The following is a 20,885-nucleotide window of genomic DNA, read 5'->3' on the forward strand; positions in this document are numbered from 1 at the left end:
TTTTGTCATTCTCTTTCTAAAATTCTGGCGAGCACTTATTTTCTCACTTGGGACTCCTGGCCATGCTAGTTCTACAAAGGTCTTTCCCAGGGCTGGCAGTCCACCTGCTAAGAAGGGTAGGGTTGGGTGGGCAATGGGTGGTTTGTGGTTCTAAGTCTGAGGACAGTTTCCCAGCGTTCTGGCTTTGATCAAGTTAGGGTTTTAAGACTGATGGAATGAACACTCTGGGGGGCCCCTGGCTTGGCCTCACAACACAAACAAGCAAACAGTCAAACCAACCAGCCACACAAGTAGATATAGTTTACATTTTTTAAACCCAGAATTATAAAGATAATCCACATTCAGGATCATAGAGCTTCCTTTTATAATAATGACGCTGAGGGCATAGTGGTTAAGAGTTCAGCTGCTAACTAAAAGGTTGGCAGTTCAAATCCACCAGGTGCTACTTGGGAACCATATAGGGCAGTTCTACTCTGTCCTGTAGAGTCACTATGAGTCAGAATCGACTCAACAGTAATGGGTAATATTTATTAAATATCCATTATTTCATTTAATCCACACGATGACACTATGAAACATACCTTTGTGACCATTTTACAGAAGATAAAATTGGCTCAGAGGTTGAATGGCTTGTCCAAGATTATACAGTAAGATCCAAAACAAATCTAGATTCATGCCTGCAAGTGCTAGATCCTGCACTAAGCCTTTTTTTTTTTTTTTTTAATTCATTGTTATTGTTGAGTTGGCCGTGAGTTACAGTTAACATTCTGTACAACAGAAGGAAGCATTGCTCGGCCCTGTGCCATCTTCATGATCATTGGTATGTTTGAGTCCATTGTTGTGGCTATTATTTGTATTCATAATGTCATTTAATTCTTAAAACCCAGGGAATAGTTGTCATGATGCCTATTTTACAGATGTGGAAATGAGGACCAAGCAGGTTTTAAGGAACTCATTTAAGTCCCACAGCTCATAAATGACAGAGGCAGGATTAATCCCCCAAATTCACCCATCTGACCCCAGACTCCAGCTGTTCAGTGCCACCACCGGGGACAACAGCAGAGAGAACTTCATTTCTATCTTTATTATTTAGAAATTAGACAATATTATATCAAAAAGTGTTTAAAAACCAGGTTTGAAAGTCCTTTCCCTTGGATATTTTGAGTGTCTGCTGCCCGCCAGGCTTCTTTATGTTCACATGGTGGTGATGAAGAGAACGGACCCCACCCCTATTCTCAAGTTGCTCATGCTCCTTAGCAAAGCCACCATTTTCATTTTTAAGTGCTCCGTTCCAGACCTGGTCTCTGAATATATATGGTTTGTACATAATATCATATTTATTGTACTCTGTTTTTCAGTTAATAGTACATATCATCATATGCTTATGTTGCTAAAGAAGTTTCATACGTATTATTTGTTAATGGTGGCCTAACATTTTGAGATTCACTTGGTTCCTTCATGTTGGACCTTTAGTTATCATCTTTCCTATTACCCTCTGGGGAAGCAGCATGACACAGAGGTAGAGTACCCTGCTCCCAAGTCCCATGCCTGGGGTCCAGTCCTCAAGTTACCAAGTAGTGGGAGAAGAACTTTACTGAAATTTTCTTTGCTTCCATTTCCCTACATATAAAAGGGCAATGACAATAATAGTATTTTACATGCAGGGCTGTTGTGAGGATAAGATGTGGTGAGCTAGTCGTACCTAGTGAAGTGCTTGCAAGCGCTACCCCATGAAGAGTATTTTAATAAACCTCTGTGCACACAGGAGAGCTTCTTTCCTCCCTGGATGAGACTGACTTAAAAACAAAAACAAACAAAAAAAAAAACTTCTGGAATTGAATTATGGGATCTAAGTTTTGTTTTTTAACATTTTTGTAGCTCTCAAAATTTATGGCCAATTTGCTTTCCAAAAGGGCTATTCAATTTCTTTCTCCTTCAGTGTCTGAGCAAGTTTATCTCAGCCAATTTCTGGCAGCAATACTTGTTCTTGTCATTTCAATTTTTTTGTTAATGTGTTAGCTAGAAAATGGTGCATCACTATTGTTTTTTAATTGTCATTTCTTTAGGAACTCTTGGGGCTGGACGTATTTGCTCTTGTGTGTTTCTTGGTCTTTGAGATCTTGGTGTTTTGCTTAATGATTTGCATGAGATTTTTGAATAATACATGATGTAACTATCATGCCTTCTTAAATTGTTTTCTCCACCTGTTTTCCTTTCAATTTTGGTTCTGTTGTTTCTCACTCTGCTTCGGCAACAAGTAGCAGAGAGTGTGTGTCTTATTAATGCAGCCTCTTGTAAGGAGGTTTTGCCCTATTTGGGCTCTAGGATGATGATGATGGTGTCTTAGTTATCTAGTACTGCTATAACAGAAATACCACAGGTAAGTGGCTTTAACAAATAGAAATTTATTTTCTCACAGTTTAGGAGGCTAGAAATCTGGATTAAAGGTGCCAGCTCCAGGGGGAAGGCATTGACTCTCTATTGGCTCTGGGGGGAAGGTCCTTGTCATCAATCTTCCCCTGGGTCTAGGAGCTTCTCAGCATAGGCACCTTGGGTCCAAAGGACGTGCTCCACTCCTGGCTCTTCTTGCTTGGTGGTAATGAGGTCCCTATATCACTGCTTGCTTCCCTCTGCTTTTATCACTTATAAAAAGTGATACAGGCCATACCTCAGGGAAACTCCCCTTACATCTCAGTGTAGGCCCTCTGTGAAGAGGTGTGTGATCACCTGCCTCTGGCCTTCCCTTCAGGGCTCTGGGGCTAGGAGCTGGAGAATGACCACACCCCCATTATGCAGAAGCCACTTGCCACAATGCAGGCTGCATTTCTGGGGCATCCCCTTCTCTTCCTCTTTGCTGCAGTTCCCCATCTTCTTATGCCCATCCTGTCTTCTCATCTCAGCAGTTCAGGTGTGTGTGCATGGGGGTGTGTGAACATGATGGGTGTACATGTGCAACAGTATGGGAGTGAGGAAGGGTTGGGTGATGGTGGATCAGGACGTGGACAGAGTTCAGAGAAACAGAAACATAGCTATTAAGAAAGAACCTCTTTTTGGTCTTTCCACTCTGCTTCCCTCATTTCTCTTCCTAGTCCCTCCCAGACCTTTGGTCTAAGCTGTTTCTAGACACTCAGCCCTCTACACTCATAGGGAAAAAACCACCATTTCTCTCTTGGCTCAGGCATCCTAGACCTTGAGGAACAAAGTAGGCAATATACAATGGGACTTGGCCCTGTACAAGCAATAGAGGGCCTGAGGCCTGCGATCACATGGTGGGAACCTGCCCTGAAGAACAGAGCTAAAATGCAACCCTTTTCTGACACCATGCTCACCCGAAAGTGTTGTCTGTAGTAGGTAGCTCACTGCCACTTTGCAATTGGTTACATATCTGTAGTTCGCCTGTTGCACGCCCTCAGGACTCAGAGGTGAGGGAGGGAGGAAGAAGCTAGTTACCTGGAGGCCTCCTGAGCCTACAGAACTATTGGTTTGAACAGCTATTCACTCACTGAAGTGTATTTGAGAATTTCATTATACAGCTCATGTAATATAACAATGCAGTCAGCCTCTGGGGACACTGGACTTCTCATTTATGGAAATTTGTAGGACATCTGAGGCCATAACCTGTGAGCAAGAAACTACAGAGGAAATGTGGTGGACTTCCAGGATAGCAGAAAAACAGCACTAACAATAACGACAACAATGAAAATAATGCTAACTAAACCTGTACATAGATCAAGAGGCTGTCATTCGAACAGAATAAGGGGATACTGCGGGGCTTAAAGTCAGGAAAAGTGTGCGTCAGAGTTGTATCCTTTTACTGTACCTATTCAATCTGTATGCTGAGCAAATAATCCGAGAAGCTGGACTATATGGAGAAGACCGGGGCATCGAGGTTGGAGGAAGACTCAATAACAACTTGCATTACGCAGATGACACAACCTTGCTTGCTGGAAGCGAAGAGGACTTGAAGCACTTACTGATGAAAATCAAAGACAACAGCCTTCAGTATGGATTACACCTCAACATAAGACAAAAATCCTCATAACTGGACCAATAAGCAACATGATAAATGGAGGAAAGATGAAAGTTGTCAAGGATTTCATTTTACTTGGATCTACAATCAACAGCCATGGAAGCAGCAGTCAAGAAATCAAAAGATGTATTGTACTGGGCAAATCAGCTGCAAAGAACCTTTTTAAAGCATTGAAAAGCAAAGATGTCACCTTGGAGACTAAGGTGTGCCTGATGCAAGCCATGGTATTTTCAATCTCATCATACGTGATTGAAAGCTGGACCATGAATGAGGAAGACTGAAGAAGAATTGATGCCTTTGAATTGTGGTTGTTGGCAAAGAATATTGACTATACCATGGACTGTCAAGAGAATGAGCAAATTTGTCTTGGAAGTACATCCAGAATACTCCTTAGAAACAAGGATGGTGAGACTTCGTCTCACATACTTTGGACATGTTATCAGGAGAGATCGTCCCTGGAGAAAGACATCATGGTTGGTAAAATAGAAGGTCAATGAAGAAAAGGAAGCCCCTCAGTGAGATGGATTGATACTGTGGTTGCAACAATGGGCTCAAGCATAACAGCAATTGTGAGAATGACATAGGACTGGGCAGTATTTCCTTCTGTTGTACATAGGGTGGCTATGAGTCAGAATTGACTGGATGGCACCTAACAACAACAACAAAATTTTATTGAATTTTTACTAGGCACCAGGCATAGTCCTAAGTCCTTTAATCTTCAAACAGTATTATGAGGTGGGCACTATTATTTATCTTTGTCGTACAGATGAGGAAACTGAGGCTAAGAGGTGTTAACAGACAGCAAGCATATTCTCAGTTATGTCAATTCCAGAGAGGAAGATGCCAGAAGGTGACAACCACATTTCCCTGTAACTTTTCCCTGGGGTGTAAGGGTTGGAAGAGATCATTAAGGTTACTTAATACAACCGATTTCTGATTCTGTCCCCAAATTTTGCTTTATGCCTTCTTCTGGGTAAATAACTGCTTCAACTATGACCAGTACAATGACAGACTTCTATGACCTCCTCCTGGACACTAGAATATATTCCCAACTGATGGTTAGATATTTCTACTTAGTATCTAACCTCAAACATAACAAAACTTAAATGTCTTTTCTGTCTTATAAAGCCTCCCCCTTGTGTATTTCTTTTTCTGATTGATGGCACCACTGTCCATCTGGCACTAAAGTCATAAGCCAGAGTCTTCCCGTTTTCCCCTTACTCCCTAAATCAAGCCAATAAAAAGTTTCTCCTTAGCATCTCTCCTCTCCATTCCTTCATCCTGCCCTCCACTTCTCTATACTATGAGGTCGTTATTGTTTCTCCACTGGTCTCTGACAACAGTATCCTCATTGTTCATTTGTCCCTAATCTTCTGTCCTTTCCATCCCCCCCTCCTACACCGGTCCCGAACAGCAATTCCATCCTATAGTCCAGTGTGGTTCATGGACTAGCAGCATCAGCATCAACTAGAGCTTGTTAGTAATGGAGCATCTTGGGTCTTCCACAAGCCTTCTGAATCAGAATCTCTGGGTGTGGGCTCCAGCAATCTGTGTGTTCCCACTCTCGAGGTCATTCTTTATGCACACTGAAGTTTGAGGAGCCTGCATACAACCCATCCTCCAAAGAGCTGTTGAATGCAATATAGCTAAAGAGTAAATCTTCCCTGTCGCTGCTGGGCATTGGCTCAGTGACTCCTCATTTGCTTTAAGATGAAGCCCAGACACCTTCATGTGGTGATTTTGTATTACTTACCATATAATATTATGCTTATCTCTTACATTACTGTCTTATGCACAAGACCATGACCTTGATGGAAACAGATACCTACTTTATCCTCCTAGATCTTAGTGTCTGAATTACAGCAGACACTTGGAGAGACCTTTGTTTTTCTGTGCCTTTTAATGTTCCCTTTACAAGGCTAAGTTTACACAAACAAATCTGATCAGTGTTGCAGTAGGGAAAGTGGAGAGTTAGTAGGAAATGGGTTTAGGGACCCAGAGAATCTGAGTCCACAATTCCAGGTCTAAAGGTCCTTATGTATAACTGCTTTTCTTATTCCTCCATACAGCCAGACTTCCTGAAAAGTAGCCAAGCACCTTCTTGCCTTTGTGTACTACACCTTGGAGCAGATCAGAGGTTTCATGTATAGCATTCTCGTTCCTTCCTTAATTATAGTACTGAACCTTGCAGGAAGCCTGTTAGTGATTATAAAATTCCTTGGCTGCCCTTGAGGCATGGAGGAAATTAGGCCTAGAGAGAGGTAGTAACTTGATCGAGGTCATTCACCCAGGGATTGGTGGAGGTGGGAGTAGGACCCTGGGACCCTTTCTCTCAGGATGCATTACAGAGGACTTAACTAAGAACCTGAACACTGTGCTAGAGGCCATGGATCTGGCTGGATCCCTTGCATCTCACTGGGTGGCCTGGCCCGTCAGGGAAAGTATCCTTCTCCAAGTGCTGAAGCCAGAGAGACCCTCCTCGCTCATTAGCTCCAGGTGGCTGGGGGCAGAGTCATCTGGGGCAGAAGTGGATGGCATCTGGGAGCAAAGGGACACCAGCTGGTTGATGGTGACCCTGTTCAGGAAAGCAGTTAGAGCCAAGGGGAGCACGGATGGCACCAGTACGTTGACCTGTAAAGGCAATTCCAAGGGTTATGGTGGTCCTATAAGGCAACCCAAGGGCTTGTGACTTTCTGGCCATGAAGCTGGGTCCAAGGGCCCAGGAATCTGCAGCAGCAGACTAGGGCCACAGAACGGTTAGAATGAGAAAATCTCAGAAAATAAGAGGAAAGCAATGAAAATAGGAGAGAAAAGATAAAATTTGGGATTAGTCTAGGATTTTTTTTTTTTTTTTAAATAATAGTGGTTCCAGAATGAAAATGAATAGAGAAAACAGAGGGGAGCAAGTTATAAACACACACACACATTCAAGAAAATGTCCCCAAAATTGAGGGATATGAGCTTCTAGATTGAAAGCTGTCCCCCCTCCAATGCCCAGAACAACGAATGGAAACAGACTCACGCTAAGGCATGTCCTTGTGACATTACCACCCTGGGGATCAAGAGACAAAAGCTTCCAAAGAGATAAAACAAGTGATATACAAGAATGGGGAACCAGAACGGTATCAGACTTCTTAAAAGCAACAGTGGAAGCTAGAAAATAATGGGGCGATACTTTAAAGTTTTGAGGAAAAAATACTTTCCATCTTAAAACTTTATACCCAGCCATATTATGACAAATGTGAGAATAAAATAAAAAATCTTCGACATAAAAAACTTCCACAGACCTTTCCTTGTGTCTCAGGAGATTACAAGAGCATAGGTTTCATCAAAAATAAGGTGATAAGCCATAACTAGGGAGACCTGGAATTCAAAAACAGGGTTGCCAACAGAGGATTGAAAGGAGGTTTACCAGAGTCAGGGAGGGAATTCCCAAGAAGACAGCTGTGCAGCAGGCCTGGAAAGCAACCAGTCAGATTGGATCAAGGGCTGAGAGGGCTCTGGGAGAAGACTGAAAAACAAAACATGAAATTGGTAGATTGTCTGATGGTTCTGAACACACTGAAATGTAAATTTACACTTACGGGAGAGAAGTTGAAAATGAATTAGAAATAGGTACCTAGAAAACTAAGCAAGTGAAAAAAGATTATTATTAACTGCAAAGAAAATAAAAGTTGTATTGGAAAATAAATATAAAAATAAATGACATGGCTGATCTGGGAAGAATGTTTACATAATAAGCACAAGAAGATAAACACTGAACATAAATATGACCAAATACCGTAATATAATCACACTGGAAGGATGGCAAGGGAAGGGTAAGTGTGTGAATATAGTGTGTGGAGGTTTGGGGTGGGAAGGTAAGATAGCCAAGTGCTCATTCTCTACAGTCAGAAGACAGTGGATACAATTTAAAACTTGGAAATAAGAAGCACACATGTTCATTACAAATATGTAGGCAAAGAGTAGCAATAGCTAAGAGTGGGTGGTAGTTGCCTTTATACTAGAAAATATGAATCAATTGCAGAGGAAGGGGACTGCTGTTTTATATTACAAGCTTTGTATTTGACATTTTTTTGATTTATGAAAAACAAGCTTATTATCTAATATTTTAAAAAATATATCATTTAAAAAATTCAGAATATTTGTGTGTTATAGGGCTTTTCCTCATTAGGTCTAAGGCTCTCCTACCCCTTTCCCTTTGCAAACATTTTCTAAAAAAGAAAAACAACTGAACCATATATATTTTTTTAATTAATTTTTATTAAGCTTCAAGTGAACATTTACCATTCCATTCAGTCTGTCACATGTAAGTTTACATACATCTTACTCCCTTCTCCCACTTGCTCTCCCCCTATTGAGTCAGCCCTTTCAGTCTCTCGTTTTGTGCCAATTTTGCCATCTTCCCTCTCTCTCTATCTTCCCATCCCCCCTCCAGTCAAGAGTTGCCAACACACTCTCCAGTGTCCACCTGATTTAATTAGCTCACTCTTCATCAGCATCTCCCCCCCCCCCCCCCCCCCCACTGACCAGTCCCTTTCATGTCTGATGAGTTGTCTTCGGGAATGGTTCCTGTCCTGTGCGAACAGAAGGTCTGGGGACCATGGCCACCGGGATTCCTCTAGTCGCAGTCAGACCATTAAGTATGGTCTTTTTATGAGAATTTGGGGTCTGCATCCCACTGATCTCCTGCTCCCTCAGGAGTTCTCTGTTGTGCTCCCTGACAGGGCAGTCATCGATTGTGGCCGGGCACCAACTAGTTCTTCTGGTCTCAGGATGATGTAGGTCTCTGGTTCCTGTGGCCCTTTCTGTCTCTTGGGTTCTTAGTTGTCGTGTGACCTTGGTGTTCTTCCTTTGCCTTTGCTCCAGGTGGGTTGAGACCAACTGATGTGTCTTAGATGGCCGCTTGTTGGCATTTAGGACCCCAGACGCCACATTTCAAAGTGGGATGCAGAATGTTTTCATAATAGAATTGTTTTGCCCATTGACTTAGAAGTCCCCTCAAACCATGTTCCCCAGACCCCAGCCCCTGCTCCGCTGACCTTTGAAGCTTTCATTTTATCCCGGAAACCTCTTTGCTTTTAGTCCAGTCCAATTAGACTGACCTTCCTTGTATTGAGTGTTCTCTTTCCCTTCACCCAAAGCAGTTCTTATCTACTGATTGATCAATAAAAAACCCTCTCCCTCTCTCCCTCCCCCCCTTGTAACCACAAAAGTATGTGTTCTTCTCCGTTTTTTCTATTTCTCAAGATCTTATACTAGAGGTCTTATACAATATTTGTCCTTTTGCCTCTGACTCATTTCGCTCAGCATAATGCCTTCCAGATTCCTCCATGTTATGAAATGTTTCAGAGATTCGTCACTGTTCTTTATCGATGCGTAGTATTCCATTGTGTGAATATACCACAATTTATTTACCCATTCATCCGTTGACGGACACCTTGGTTGCTTCCAGCTTTTTGCTATTGTAAACAGAGCTGCAATAAACATGGGTGTGCATATATCTGTTTGTGTGAAGGCTCTTGTATCTCTAGGGTATATTCCGAGGAGTGGGATTTCTGGGTTGTATGGTAGTTCTATTTCTAACTGTTTAAGATAACGCCAGATGGATTTCCAAAGTGGTTGTACCATTTTACAATCCCACCAGCAGTGTATGAGAGTTCCAATCTCTCCGCAGCCTCTCCAACATTTATTATTTTGTGTTTTTTGGATTAATGCCAGTCTAGTTGGTGTGAGATGGAATCTCATCATAGTTTTAATTTGCATTTCTCTAATGGCTAATAATCGGGAGCATTTTCTCATGTGTCTGTTGGCTGCCTGAATATCTTCTTTAGTGAAATGTGTGTTCATATCCTTTGCCCATTTCTTGATTGGGTTGTTTGTCTTTTTGTGGTTGAGTTTTGACAGAATCATGTAGATTTTAGAGATCAGGTGCTGGTCGGAGATGTCATAGCTGAATATTCTTTCCCAGTCTGTAGGTGGTCTTTTTACTCTTTTGGTGAAGTCTTTAGATGAGCATAGGTGTTTGATTTTTAGGAGCTCCCAGTTATCTGGTTTCTCTTCATCATTTTTGGTAATGTTTTGTATTCTGTTTATGCCCTGTATTGAGGCTCCTAGGGTTGTCCCTATTTTTTCTTCCATGATCTTTATCGTTTTAGTCTTTATGTTTAGGTCTTTGATCCACTTGGAGTTAGTTTTTGTGCATGGTGTGAGTTGTGGGTCCTGTTTCATTCTTTTGCAAATGGATATCCAGTTATGCCAGCACCATTTGTTAAAAAGACTATCATTTCCCCAATTGACTGACACTGGTCCTTTGTCAAATATCAGCTGCTCATACATGGATGGATTTATATCTGGGTTCTCAATTCTGTTCCATTGGTCTATGTGCCTGTTGTTGTACCAGTACCAGGCTGTTTTGACTACTGTAGATGTATAATAGGTTTTGAAATCAGGTAGAGTGAGGCCTCCCACTTTCTTCTTCTTTTTCAGTAATGCTTTACTTATCCGGGGGTTCTTTCCCTTCCATATGAAATTAGTGATTTGTTTCTCTATCCCCTTAAAATATGACATTTGTATTTGGATTGGAAGTGCGTTATATGTATAGATGGCTTTTGGTAGAACAGACATTTTTACTATGTTAAGTCTTCCTATCCATGAGCAGGGTATGGTTTTCCACTTAAGTATGTCCTTTTGAATTTCTTGTAGCAGAGTTTTATAGTTTTCTTTGTATAGGTCTTTTACATCCTTGGTAAGATTTATTCCTAAGTATTTTATCTTCTTGGGGGCTACTGTGAATGGTATTGATTTGGTTATTTCCTCTTCGGTGTTCTTTTTGTTGATGTAGAGGAATCCAAGTGATTTTTGTATGTTTATTTTATAACCTGAGACTCTTCCAAACTCTTCTATTAGTTTCAGTAGTTTTCTGGAGGATTCCTTAGGGTTTTCCATGTATATGATCATGTCATCTGCAAATAGTGATAGCTTTACTTCCTCCTTGCCAATCTGGATACCCTTTATTTCTTTGTCTAGCCTAATTGCCCTGGCTAGGACTTCAAGTACGATGTTGAATAAGAGTGGTGATAAAGGGCATCCTTGTCTGGTTCCCGTTCTCAAGGGAAATGCTTTCAGGTTCTCTCCATTTAGAGTGATATTGGCTGTTGGCTTTGCATAGATGCCCTTTATTATGTTGAGGAATTTTCCTTCAATTCCTATTTTGGTAAGAGTTTTTATCATAAATGGGTGTTGAACTTTGTCAAATGCCTTTTCTGCATCTATTGATAAGATCATGTGGTTTTTATCTTTTGTTTTATTTATGTGATGGATTACATTAATGGTTTTTCTGATATTAAACCAGCCTTGCATACCTGGTATAAATCCCACTTGATCAGGGTGAATTATTTTTTTGATGTGTTGTTGATGTGTCTACATTCTAATTGCTCGAGTCTGCTCCTCTGACTTCCTATTGCGTTGCCTAATTCTGTAATTTTATTGTTAATCTTTGGATTTCTACATGCTGTCTCTCTATGGATTCTTGCAACTTATTAATTTTTCCACTATGTTCTTGAATAATCTTTTTGAGTTCTTCAACAGTTTTATCAGTGTGTTCCTTGGCTTTTTCTGCAGTTAGCCTAATTTCATTTGTGATGTCTTTAAGCATTCTGTAAGTTAGTTTTTTATATTCTGTATCTGATAATTCCAGGATTGTATCTTCATTTGGGAAAGATTTTGATTCTTTTGTTTTGGGGGTTGGAGGAGCTGTCATGGTCTGTTTCTTTATGTGGTTTGATATGGACTGCTGTCTCCGAGCCATCACTGGGAAACTAGTTTTTCCAGGTAATCAGCTAAAAAAAAATGTAGTCAGATCCCTATCTGAATTCTCCCTCTGGCTTGGGGTATTCGGATGTTAATGGAGCCGCCTGGGGAGGGTGGGGGAGGGATCAGAGAGCTAGGAGTGTGGCACCTCAGAATATAGAGCTGATCCCCGTGTTCACGCGCTGCCCACGTCCGCCAAAATCCCGGGGAGACGGCTCCCCGGCTGGGACGCTGCTCTCCCCGCTCCGAGACCAGTCACTTCCTCCCGGGGACTTCTCCCTCTGGTGCGCCACACCACTCGCGCGAACTGGGTGGGCGTCGCCCTCATGAACAGCTGGGCCTGCCCCCGGGGTCTATTCAGGGGAACGCGCTCACGCCTCGCCCGCGCCCGCCAAAATCCCAGCGGGACGGCTCCCCGGCTGGGACGCTGCTCTCCCCGCTCCGAGACCAGTCACTTCCTCCCGGGGACTTCTCCCTCTGGTGCGCCGCACCGCTCGCGCAAACTGGGTGGGTGTTGCCCGCACGAAGGGCTGGGCCTGCCCCCGGGTCGCTTTAGGGAAATATAGCTGATCCCCACACTCGTGCCACGCCTGCTTCCCGCCAAACCCCCGGCGGGACGGCTCCCCGGCTGGGACGCTGCTGTCCCCGCTCCAAGATCAGTCACTGCCTCCCGGGTGCTTCTCCCACCGGCTGCGCCGCTACGCTGCCTGCGCCAACCGGCTAGGCTCTCTCCTGGGATGAGTTCGGGGGGTAGGGCTGGTCCCCTTGTCTGTGCCGTCTGCCCCCCTGGGCTCTGCCCCAGATCGGGCTCCGAAGGTCACTTGCCTGGTACGCTGGCTCCTGGGTCTGAAAACGATCACTGTCTGCCCGTATTTGTTCATTCTCCATCTCTAAGTCTGTGTTTGTTGTTCAGAGTTCGTAGATTGTTATGTATGTGATCGATTCACTTGTTTTTCCGAGTCTTTGTTGCAAGAGGGATCCGCGGTAGCGTCCACCTAGTCCGCCATCTTGGCCCCGCCTCCTGAACCATATTTTAATAGCGCTTTAAAAACCAACTTTAAAATCAGTAGAAAATATTCTGAATTGGGTGTTGCACCTTTTAAAGGAGTTACTAGTCTTTTTTGGGGGGGGGTCTTAATTATGTATGTTCACAAATCAGAAGCACCAAGGGAAAACTAAAGCACTCTCCATGAAAATCATTTTCATTTGTTGCTGAACCAAAGTTTTGATCAATGACAATATACTTAATTACTATCGAATTGTGGCTTCAGTATCAGTCAACAGAGATTGAAAGTAAAAATACATTCATACCTTGATGATTAATCTTTGGAAGTTCTGAAGTCTTTCTGGAAAAACTACATAGCTTTGTGCACTTTAAAAAACTGAACACTTTCTTGGTCTGAGAACACCGATTAATATGGAAAGTGAATCAACGCACTTAATAAGACACTAAAAAAAAGATTTCCCAAAAGAATCCTAATCTGAATCTGGTTATTTTGCAGTGTTAACATATATTGTATGTTTCAAGTAAATCATTTTTTTTTTAATGGGCTGTTTGTCAAATAATGCTTGCCCCTAGCTTATTTCACAGCTTCAACACTACAGACTGTTACTGAAAAAAGGCACTGGTCAGTCCAAGCCATGTCAACTAAACTATGCAAGTAGCTTATCCGCAACACAAAACCTTGCTTAGCACGTTTTTTTTTTTCCCCCAAGTCTAACTCCAAAATAGGTACAACCTGGAAGCCACTACCCCAAACTGTGAAGAATGGTGAGACTTGGATACTAGACGGTTTGGACATGTGGTTGCAGGGTTCATTCCCACGGTCCCCACCAGGTCCCAGCAGAGAGCTACAGTCAACCTGAGATGTGAGCAGCAGTGTACTTTCTATTCTGCTGCAGCTCAGAACCCGCGTGGAGGATGTTGGGAGAAGATGAGTATCCCATGCTGCTCTGTGGCTGTGATGTGCAGGGTCCTGAGGGGAGGAGGAGGCTTAGGTTGTGAGGGCTCAGGGACCAGGGCCACAGGCAGGGGTAATTCAGCTTTCCCAGGAGCCGGTCCTGCTCATCCACAACAGCAGGGCATTTACCTGTACTTTCTCTCTTTCAAAGTAATTTCAATTGATTTTTTAAAAATTTTAATTGCTGTTATTTAATTGATGCTACATTCACTCTCATTGAAGTTTGATAAAATTATATTTCCTAAGATTCTGTCCTTCAAATATAGATTATTTTAATATTATTCTTATGATTACATACTTTACACTTCATTGGATCCTCTAGAATTAGATAGTATAAGTATCATATTTTGATCACAATAAAAGATCCACTATTACTTAAACCACAATTGAACCTTGACATGCGCATGTGAAGGCACGTGAAACAAACAAAAAATTTTTTTTCTATATGCTATGGGCTATTTTTGGAGCCCAGGTGCTCTAGTGGTTAAGAATTTGGCTGCTAACCCAAAGGTCAGTTGTTCAAATCCACCAGCCACTCCTTGGAAACCCTATGCGGCAGCTCTACTCTATCCTATAGGGTGGCTATGAGTCAGAATCGACTTGATGGCAACAGGTTTGGTTTGGGGTTTATGGGCTATTTTTACTGTTTTTTTTAAATAGCATATAACCTCCACCTCCATACCAAAACAACAGTGATACACTCAGTTGAACATTGTAATATTTTGATTGGTTTAAAGTCAGGAAAGGTGTGCATCAGGGTTGTATTCTTTCACCATACCTATTTAATCTGTGTGCTGAACAAATAATACGAGAAACTGGACTATATGAAGAACGGGGCATCAGGATTGGAGGAAGACTCATTAACAACCTGCGTTATGCAGATGACACAACCTTGCTTGCTGAAAGTGAAGAGGACCTGAAGCACTCACTAATGAAGATCAAAGACCACAGTCTTCAGTATGGATTACACCTCAACATAAAGAAAACAAAAATCCTCACAACTGGACCAATGAGCAACATCATGATAAATGGAGAAAAGGTTGAAGTTGTCAAGGATTTCATTTTACTTGGATCCACAATCAACAGCCATGGAAGCAGCAGTCAAGAAATCAAAAGACGCATTGCATTGGGTAAATCTGCTGCAAAGACCTCTTCAAACTGTTGAAGAGCAAAGATGTCACCCTGAAGACTGAGGTGCACCTGACCCAAGCCATGGTATTTTCAATCACATCATATGCATGTGAAAACTGGACAATGAATAGGGAAGACCGAAGAAGAGTTGACACCTTTGAATTGTGGTGTTGGCAAAGAATATTGAATATACCATGGACTGCTGAAAGAACGAACAAATCTGTCTTGGAAGAAGTGCAGCCAGAATGCTCCTTAGAGGCAAGGAGGGATCAGACCCTGGAGAAGGACATCATGCTTGGCAGAATACAGGGTCAGCAGAAAAGAGGAAGACCCTCAACAAGGTGGATTGACACAGTGGCTGCAAGAATGGGCTCAAGCATAACAACGATTGTAAGGATGGCTCAGGACCGGACAGTGTTTCGTTCTGTTGTGCATAGGGTCGCTATGAGTTGGAACCGACTTGAGGGCACCTAACAACAACAGCAACAACAGCCTAAACTCATGGATTAACTTAGAGGAGAGGTGACATTTTTTCAACCATTTACTTCTTGGTTTGTAATTCCTTTTTGACTTTTGTTATTTTGTTTAGTATATTTTTTGTTGTTGGAATGTTTTGAAATTTTTTACAGAAAAATTAATATTTTCCCTTTAAAAAATCAGTGAGAGCAAGGCATTATTATAATTCTCGCCCTACAGGTATGGAAACTAAGGTACACAAACCTCCTTCTTCGGCACATCACTGGGCCCGAGCAGCATCAAGCCCAGGTATGTCTGCTCCCCACCCCACTAGTTCCACCACCCCATGTGGAATCTGAGCTGAACACTAAGAAAAGGTGGGAATCACTTTCAGAAAAGGCTTTCAAAAGGACCATAAAGGCCTCCCATGCTGAGAGAATTCAGAAGAGAGGGGGAGAGAGCCCGGGGTGTTGGGGAGTTAGGAGAAGGCTTTAGGCTAGAGCTTCACTTTGAATGATAAGAGGGTTGGAGCGGGAGAGAGCAGAGGAAAGGCCTTTCAACTTAAACGCCAGAAATATGAGGTTAGGTGTGTGTGGGACAGGAGTTACAGGCCCTGCCTGTGGGAGGCAAGACTGAGGGAGGAAAGACTAGGAGGGTAATAAGGAAATGTGGCTAGAAGCCTGAGCAGGGTCCCGAAAAGAGAGATCAAAAGTGCTTCCCCCTCCAAATCTGACCTCTGGAGAGGGCCATAGAAATCCTGCTCCGGATTCATCTGAGGAGCTTGTTTGAACACTGGCATTGGGGCCCACTGATTCAGAAGCCAGTCTGGGTCATGGAATCTGAATTTTTAACAAACCCCCCACGTAATGTTCATACCCAGCAAAGTTTGAGCACCACTCACGTATGAGTGGTAGGAGCATAGAATTTTCAGAGTCAACCTTGAGTTCAAATCTGGACTTCTGTAGTTGTTTCACCTTGGCCAAATCTGTCCCCAAGTCTTCTGTAAAACCAGGCCAATGACACCCAAGTTTGGGGATGGTTGGAGTGAGTATTAGAGGGGAAAACACAGGCCAAGTCCTCCTTCCCTCCCTGCTTCTCCCCAGCCTCAGCTGCCCTGGAGGAGCCGTCCTACTCCGTCTTGCCTTCTTACCTGGGTGAAGACTTGGAGCGTGCACACGCGCGGGGCGGGCTCCAGCTCCCGGCTCACTGTCTCCAGCTCGTGCTCCTGCCCAATGATGACCGCCAAGACCGAATGAGGCGGCCCAGACAAGCAAGAGAAGACTCCCGGGCCTGCGTGGCGTCAGCAGGCGGTGGGCGCGCAGCGGCTGGCACACGGCCAGGCAGCGCTCGGCGCTCTGGCTGGCCAAGCTGAGGAGTGTGGCATAGGCGTACAGCTCGCGCACGAAGTAGTAGCCACGGCAGTCCCGGGCGCAGAAGACCCTGGGGGTGGTGGAGCCACACGAAGTTGTGGAGCTCCACGGGCGCGCTGACCAGTAGAGGCAGCAGCAGCCGCAGGGCGGAGAGCACCAGGCTGAGCACTTTAGCGCCAGAGACCTGGGGTTCGGCCCGCGCCTTCAGCACCACAAGGACGGACAGCTCCTTGCCCTCAGAGCCGAGAGCATAGGTAAGGGAGTAGAGGCAAGAGAAGAGCACGTTGCCCCAGAGGCGCGTGTCCACCCCAGCCGGGTGTCCGGCCTCAGCACTGGCTTAGGTATGGGCCACGGGGACCCTGGACTGCTAGCCTCAGTCTCATTTCTCCCCAAGGTCTGCGCTACCTCCCTCAAACTTGAGTTCTCTTTCACTGCCCTGGAGACCTGGCGAGCTGTCGGGTTAGGGAGGGCGTCCTCTTAGGTAGGAACCTCCAGAACTGGGAAGACACACCCCTGGAAGGATCTCCCTGCGCAAACGCGGGATCACGCCTGTTGGTGGCGTTCACCTTTCTCAGTTCAGTTCAATCCGAGGAAGCAAGCGCTGGGTGGAAAGTGGACTCCTTTTGGGGCCAAATAGACACGAGTTGGGAGGGACTCTACCATTTAGTAGCTCCGTGACTTTGGGCAAGTTTTAAAAAACCGCCTGGAGCTATTTCTGCAACTGTAAAATATCATCCACATTTCAGAACTTCTGCGAAGATTAAATGAGCCAATCTGTGTGCCAGCTCCTGACCTGCAGGGTAACTAGGTGTCCAACGTTGTACTATGTGCCCAGGCCTGTGGGATGCACGCTGCCGCTTGCGATCTGTCCTGTACAGCCTTTCTGTGAGGACTTACCTGCAGTTCCTTGTTTCTCAAGGAAGTTTCCAAGATGGAAGGAAATTACACAACAACACTGTCAAAGAGCAGGGACTCCTACTCTGGTAAAATAAAAGTAAAGAGATTTATTGAAGGCTTGAGACAGTTCAAACCTGGGACACGCTTAGTTCACAAAATGAAACCAAGTTCTCTGCCTTTCTGGAAACAAAGTTGAGCTTTTATACATAAAAAAGACATGATTAATCCTATGAACATTTCAAAAACAGCTCTTTCTTCATATCATTTCTTATCTCCAGAAGACTATCTGCACAAAACAATTCTTTGTGAAGACATTGCATTTTATTCATATGCTTCCTAGAACATTCTGAGTACGTACTTTCTGTCCCCTTTCCTTGCTTACTCAGAGTGATTTGGATTAACCTCTTTTATTCAGAGCTCTCCCTGAATGCATCTAAGTTTTCTTTTTTAATTTTTATTGTGCTTTAAGTGAAAGTTTACAAATCAAGTCAGTCTTTCATACAAAAATTTATATACACTTTGCTATATACTCCCAGTCGCTCTCCCTCCCTAATGAGACAGCCCACTCTTTCTCTCCACTCTCTATTTACATGTCCATTCAGCCAGCTTCTGAGCCCCTCTGCCCTCTCATCTCCCCTCCAGACAGGAGCTGCCCACATAGTCTCATGTGTCTGCTTGATCCAAGAAGCTCACTCCTCACCAGTATCATTTTCTATCCTATGGTCCAGTCCAATCCCTGTTTGAAGAGTTGGCTTTGGAAATGGTTCCTGTCTTGGGCTAACAGAAGCTCTGGGGACCATGACCCCCGAGGTCCTTCTAGTCTCAGTCAGACCATTAAGTCTGGTCTTTTTACAAGAATTTGAGGTCTGCATCACACGGCTCTCCTGCTGCCTCAGGGGTTCTCTGTTGTGTTCCCTGTCAGGGCAGTCATCAGTTGTAGCCAGGCACCATCTAGGTCTTCTGGTCTCAGGCTGATGTAGCCTCTGTTTTATATGGCCCTTTCTGTCTCTTGGGCTCATAAATACCTTGTATCTTTGGTGTTCTTCCTTCTCCTTTGCTCCAGGTGGGTTGAGACCAATTGATGCATCTTAGATGGCCGCTTGCTAGTGTTTAAGACCTCAGATGCCACTAACCAAAGTGGAATGCAGAATGTTTTCTTAATAGGTTTTATTATGCCAATTGGATTAGATTGCCCTGAAACCATGGTTCCCAGAACCTGCCCCTGCTATTCTGGCTTTCAAAGGAATTGGTTTATTCAGGAAACTTCTTTGCTTTTGGTTTAGTCCAGTTGTGCTGACCTCTCCTGTATTGTGTTGTCTTTCCCTTCACCTAAAATAGTTCTTGTCTACTATCTAATTAGTGAATATCTCCTCCCTTCCTCCCTCCCCACCTTCGTAACCATCAAAGAATATTTTCTTCTCTGTTTAAACTATTTCGAGTTCTTATAATAGTGGCCTCATACACTGTCCTTTTGCAGCTGATAAATTTCACTCAGCATAAGCCCTTCCAGATTCCTCCATGTTATGAAAAGTTTCATGGATTCATCATTGTTCTTTATGGATGCGTAGTATTCCATTGTGTGAATATACCATACTTTATTTATCCATTCATCTGTTGATGGGCACCTTGGTTGCTTCCATCTTTTTGCTCTTGTAAACAGTGAAGCAGTGAACATGGGTGTGCATATATCTGACAAACAGGCATTTTGATATTTTTGCTTGCAAAGGAAAATGATCTATCAATAAATTCCATAGCAGCAGATGATGTCTGGCTCCTGTGCCCATAGCATGGTATATTATTTGCTTTGTAAGTCATTAGTAATTTAAAACCTAATGGTGATCTTTTTTCCACACTGTGTGCTCAGCACAATGGGAGGTACTGTTGGTGCTAAACATGAGTGAACCCTGGAGCCTACCCTTAGGGAGCCCATATGATGAGATAACTAACCCTCCTTGACATACTCTCAGCGTCAAATAAGGGGAGTGGACAGTGAGGGTGATGTCTAAATTCCATTGTCTCCTGGCCAAGTGAGTCTCTCTAAGCCTCAGTTTCCTCTTCTGGGAAATGATAACACCTAACATTGAGGATCACCAACCATCTGTTAATTCTGTAGTGGCTTGCATGTTCCTATGATGCTAGAAGCTATGCCATTGGTATTTCAAATAGCAGCAGGGTTACCCATGGTGGACAGGTTACAGTGGAGCTTCCAGACTAAGACAGGCTGGGAAGAAAGGCCTGGCAATGTATTTCCAAAATTACCCAGTGAAAACCCTATGGATCGCAAGAAAATATTGTCTGATATAGTGCTAGAAGATGAGTCCTGTAAGTTGAAAAGCACTCAAGGTACATGGTGTCTCCATCAGTGTACTCAAGCATAACGACGATCTTGAAGATGGAGTCGGACTGAGCAATGTTTCCTTCATTTGTAAGTTGGGGTGCCATGTGTTGGACAGCCGACTTGATGGCAACTAACAACATCTTTGAAAAATATTGTTGGAATTAAAGACGATATGTGTCAGAAAAGCACTTGGCCCACGGAAGGAGCTCAGAAATGTTAGACCCCAACCGCTCACTCTTTTTCGCCCAGAGGTCAAAGGGAGGAGGAATCATGACGGAGTGAAGAGATTAGGGAAGATTTCATGGAGGAAGTGTGGTTTGATCTGGGCTTTGCAGGTGGAAGAATTTCAAAAGAAAGAAAGGAGGAGAAAAGGCATTCCAGGAAGAGGTCATAGCATGAAGTAAGGTTTAGAAATGAGAGACTACTCAGTACACTCAGGGGCTTCATAAGTGACTCCCAGGTGTTGAATCTAGTTGCTGAGGGGGAAAGGTGGATCCCCTGTGGATCCGCAGCAGCCATGAATTTATAGTGGGAATGTTTTAGGGAAATTCAGCTTGTTCCTGGCTGTGGTCACAAGGGGCAACGACGCAGTATTCTGGAGCTCTATTGCAGGAAAAGTGGGAGAGTCTATGGCTGATGGTAGTCCAATAAACAGAGGCTGTTTTCTTCATCTGTAAAATGGAGCTATTACTGCCTCCCTCAAGGTTATTTTGACGACTCATTGTTGCTAACATTTATTGAGGGGTCAGTACATGCCAGGATCTCTGGTGGTACAGTGGTTAAGCACTCAGCTGCTAACTGGAAGGTCGGTGATTTGAACCCTCCCATGGCTCCATGAGAGAAAGATGTGGCAATCTGCTTCTGTAAAGATTTACAGTCTTGGAAACCCT

The 20,885-nt window shown here is 43.6% G+C and overlaps 1 protein-coding gene across 1 annotated transcript; it reads right to left on the minus strand.

The window, feature by feature from the left end:
• Positions 1–6,442: 6,442 nt before the first annotated feature.
• Positions 6,443–20,267, minus strand: NTSR2 (neurotensin receptor 2). Its single transcript, XM_049903917.1, is given in 5 exon segments — positions 6,443–6,661; positions 16,541–16,634; positions 16,636–16,829; positions 16,831–17,096; positions 20,231–20,267. Coding segments are annotated over 5 exon segments (810 nt in total).
• Positions 20,268–20,885: the final 618 nt, after the last annotated feature.

This window comes from Elephas maximus, chromosome 12 (genome assembly GCF_024166365.1).
Source record: "Elephas maximus indicus isolate mEleMax1 chromosome 12, mEleMax1 primary haplotype, whole genome shotgun sequence".
Classification (NCBI taxonomy): domain Eukaryota; kingdom Metazoa; phylum Chordata; class Mammalia; order Proboscidea; family Elephantidae; genus Elephas; species Elephas maximus.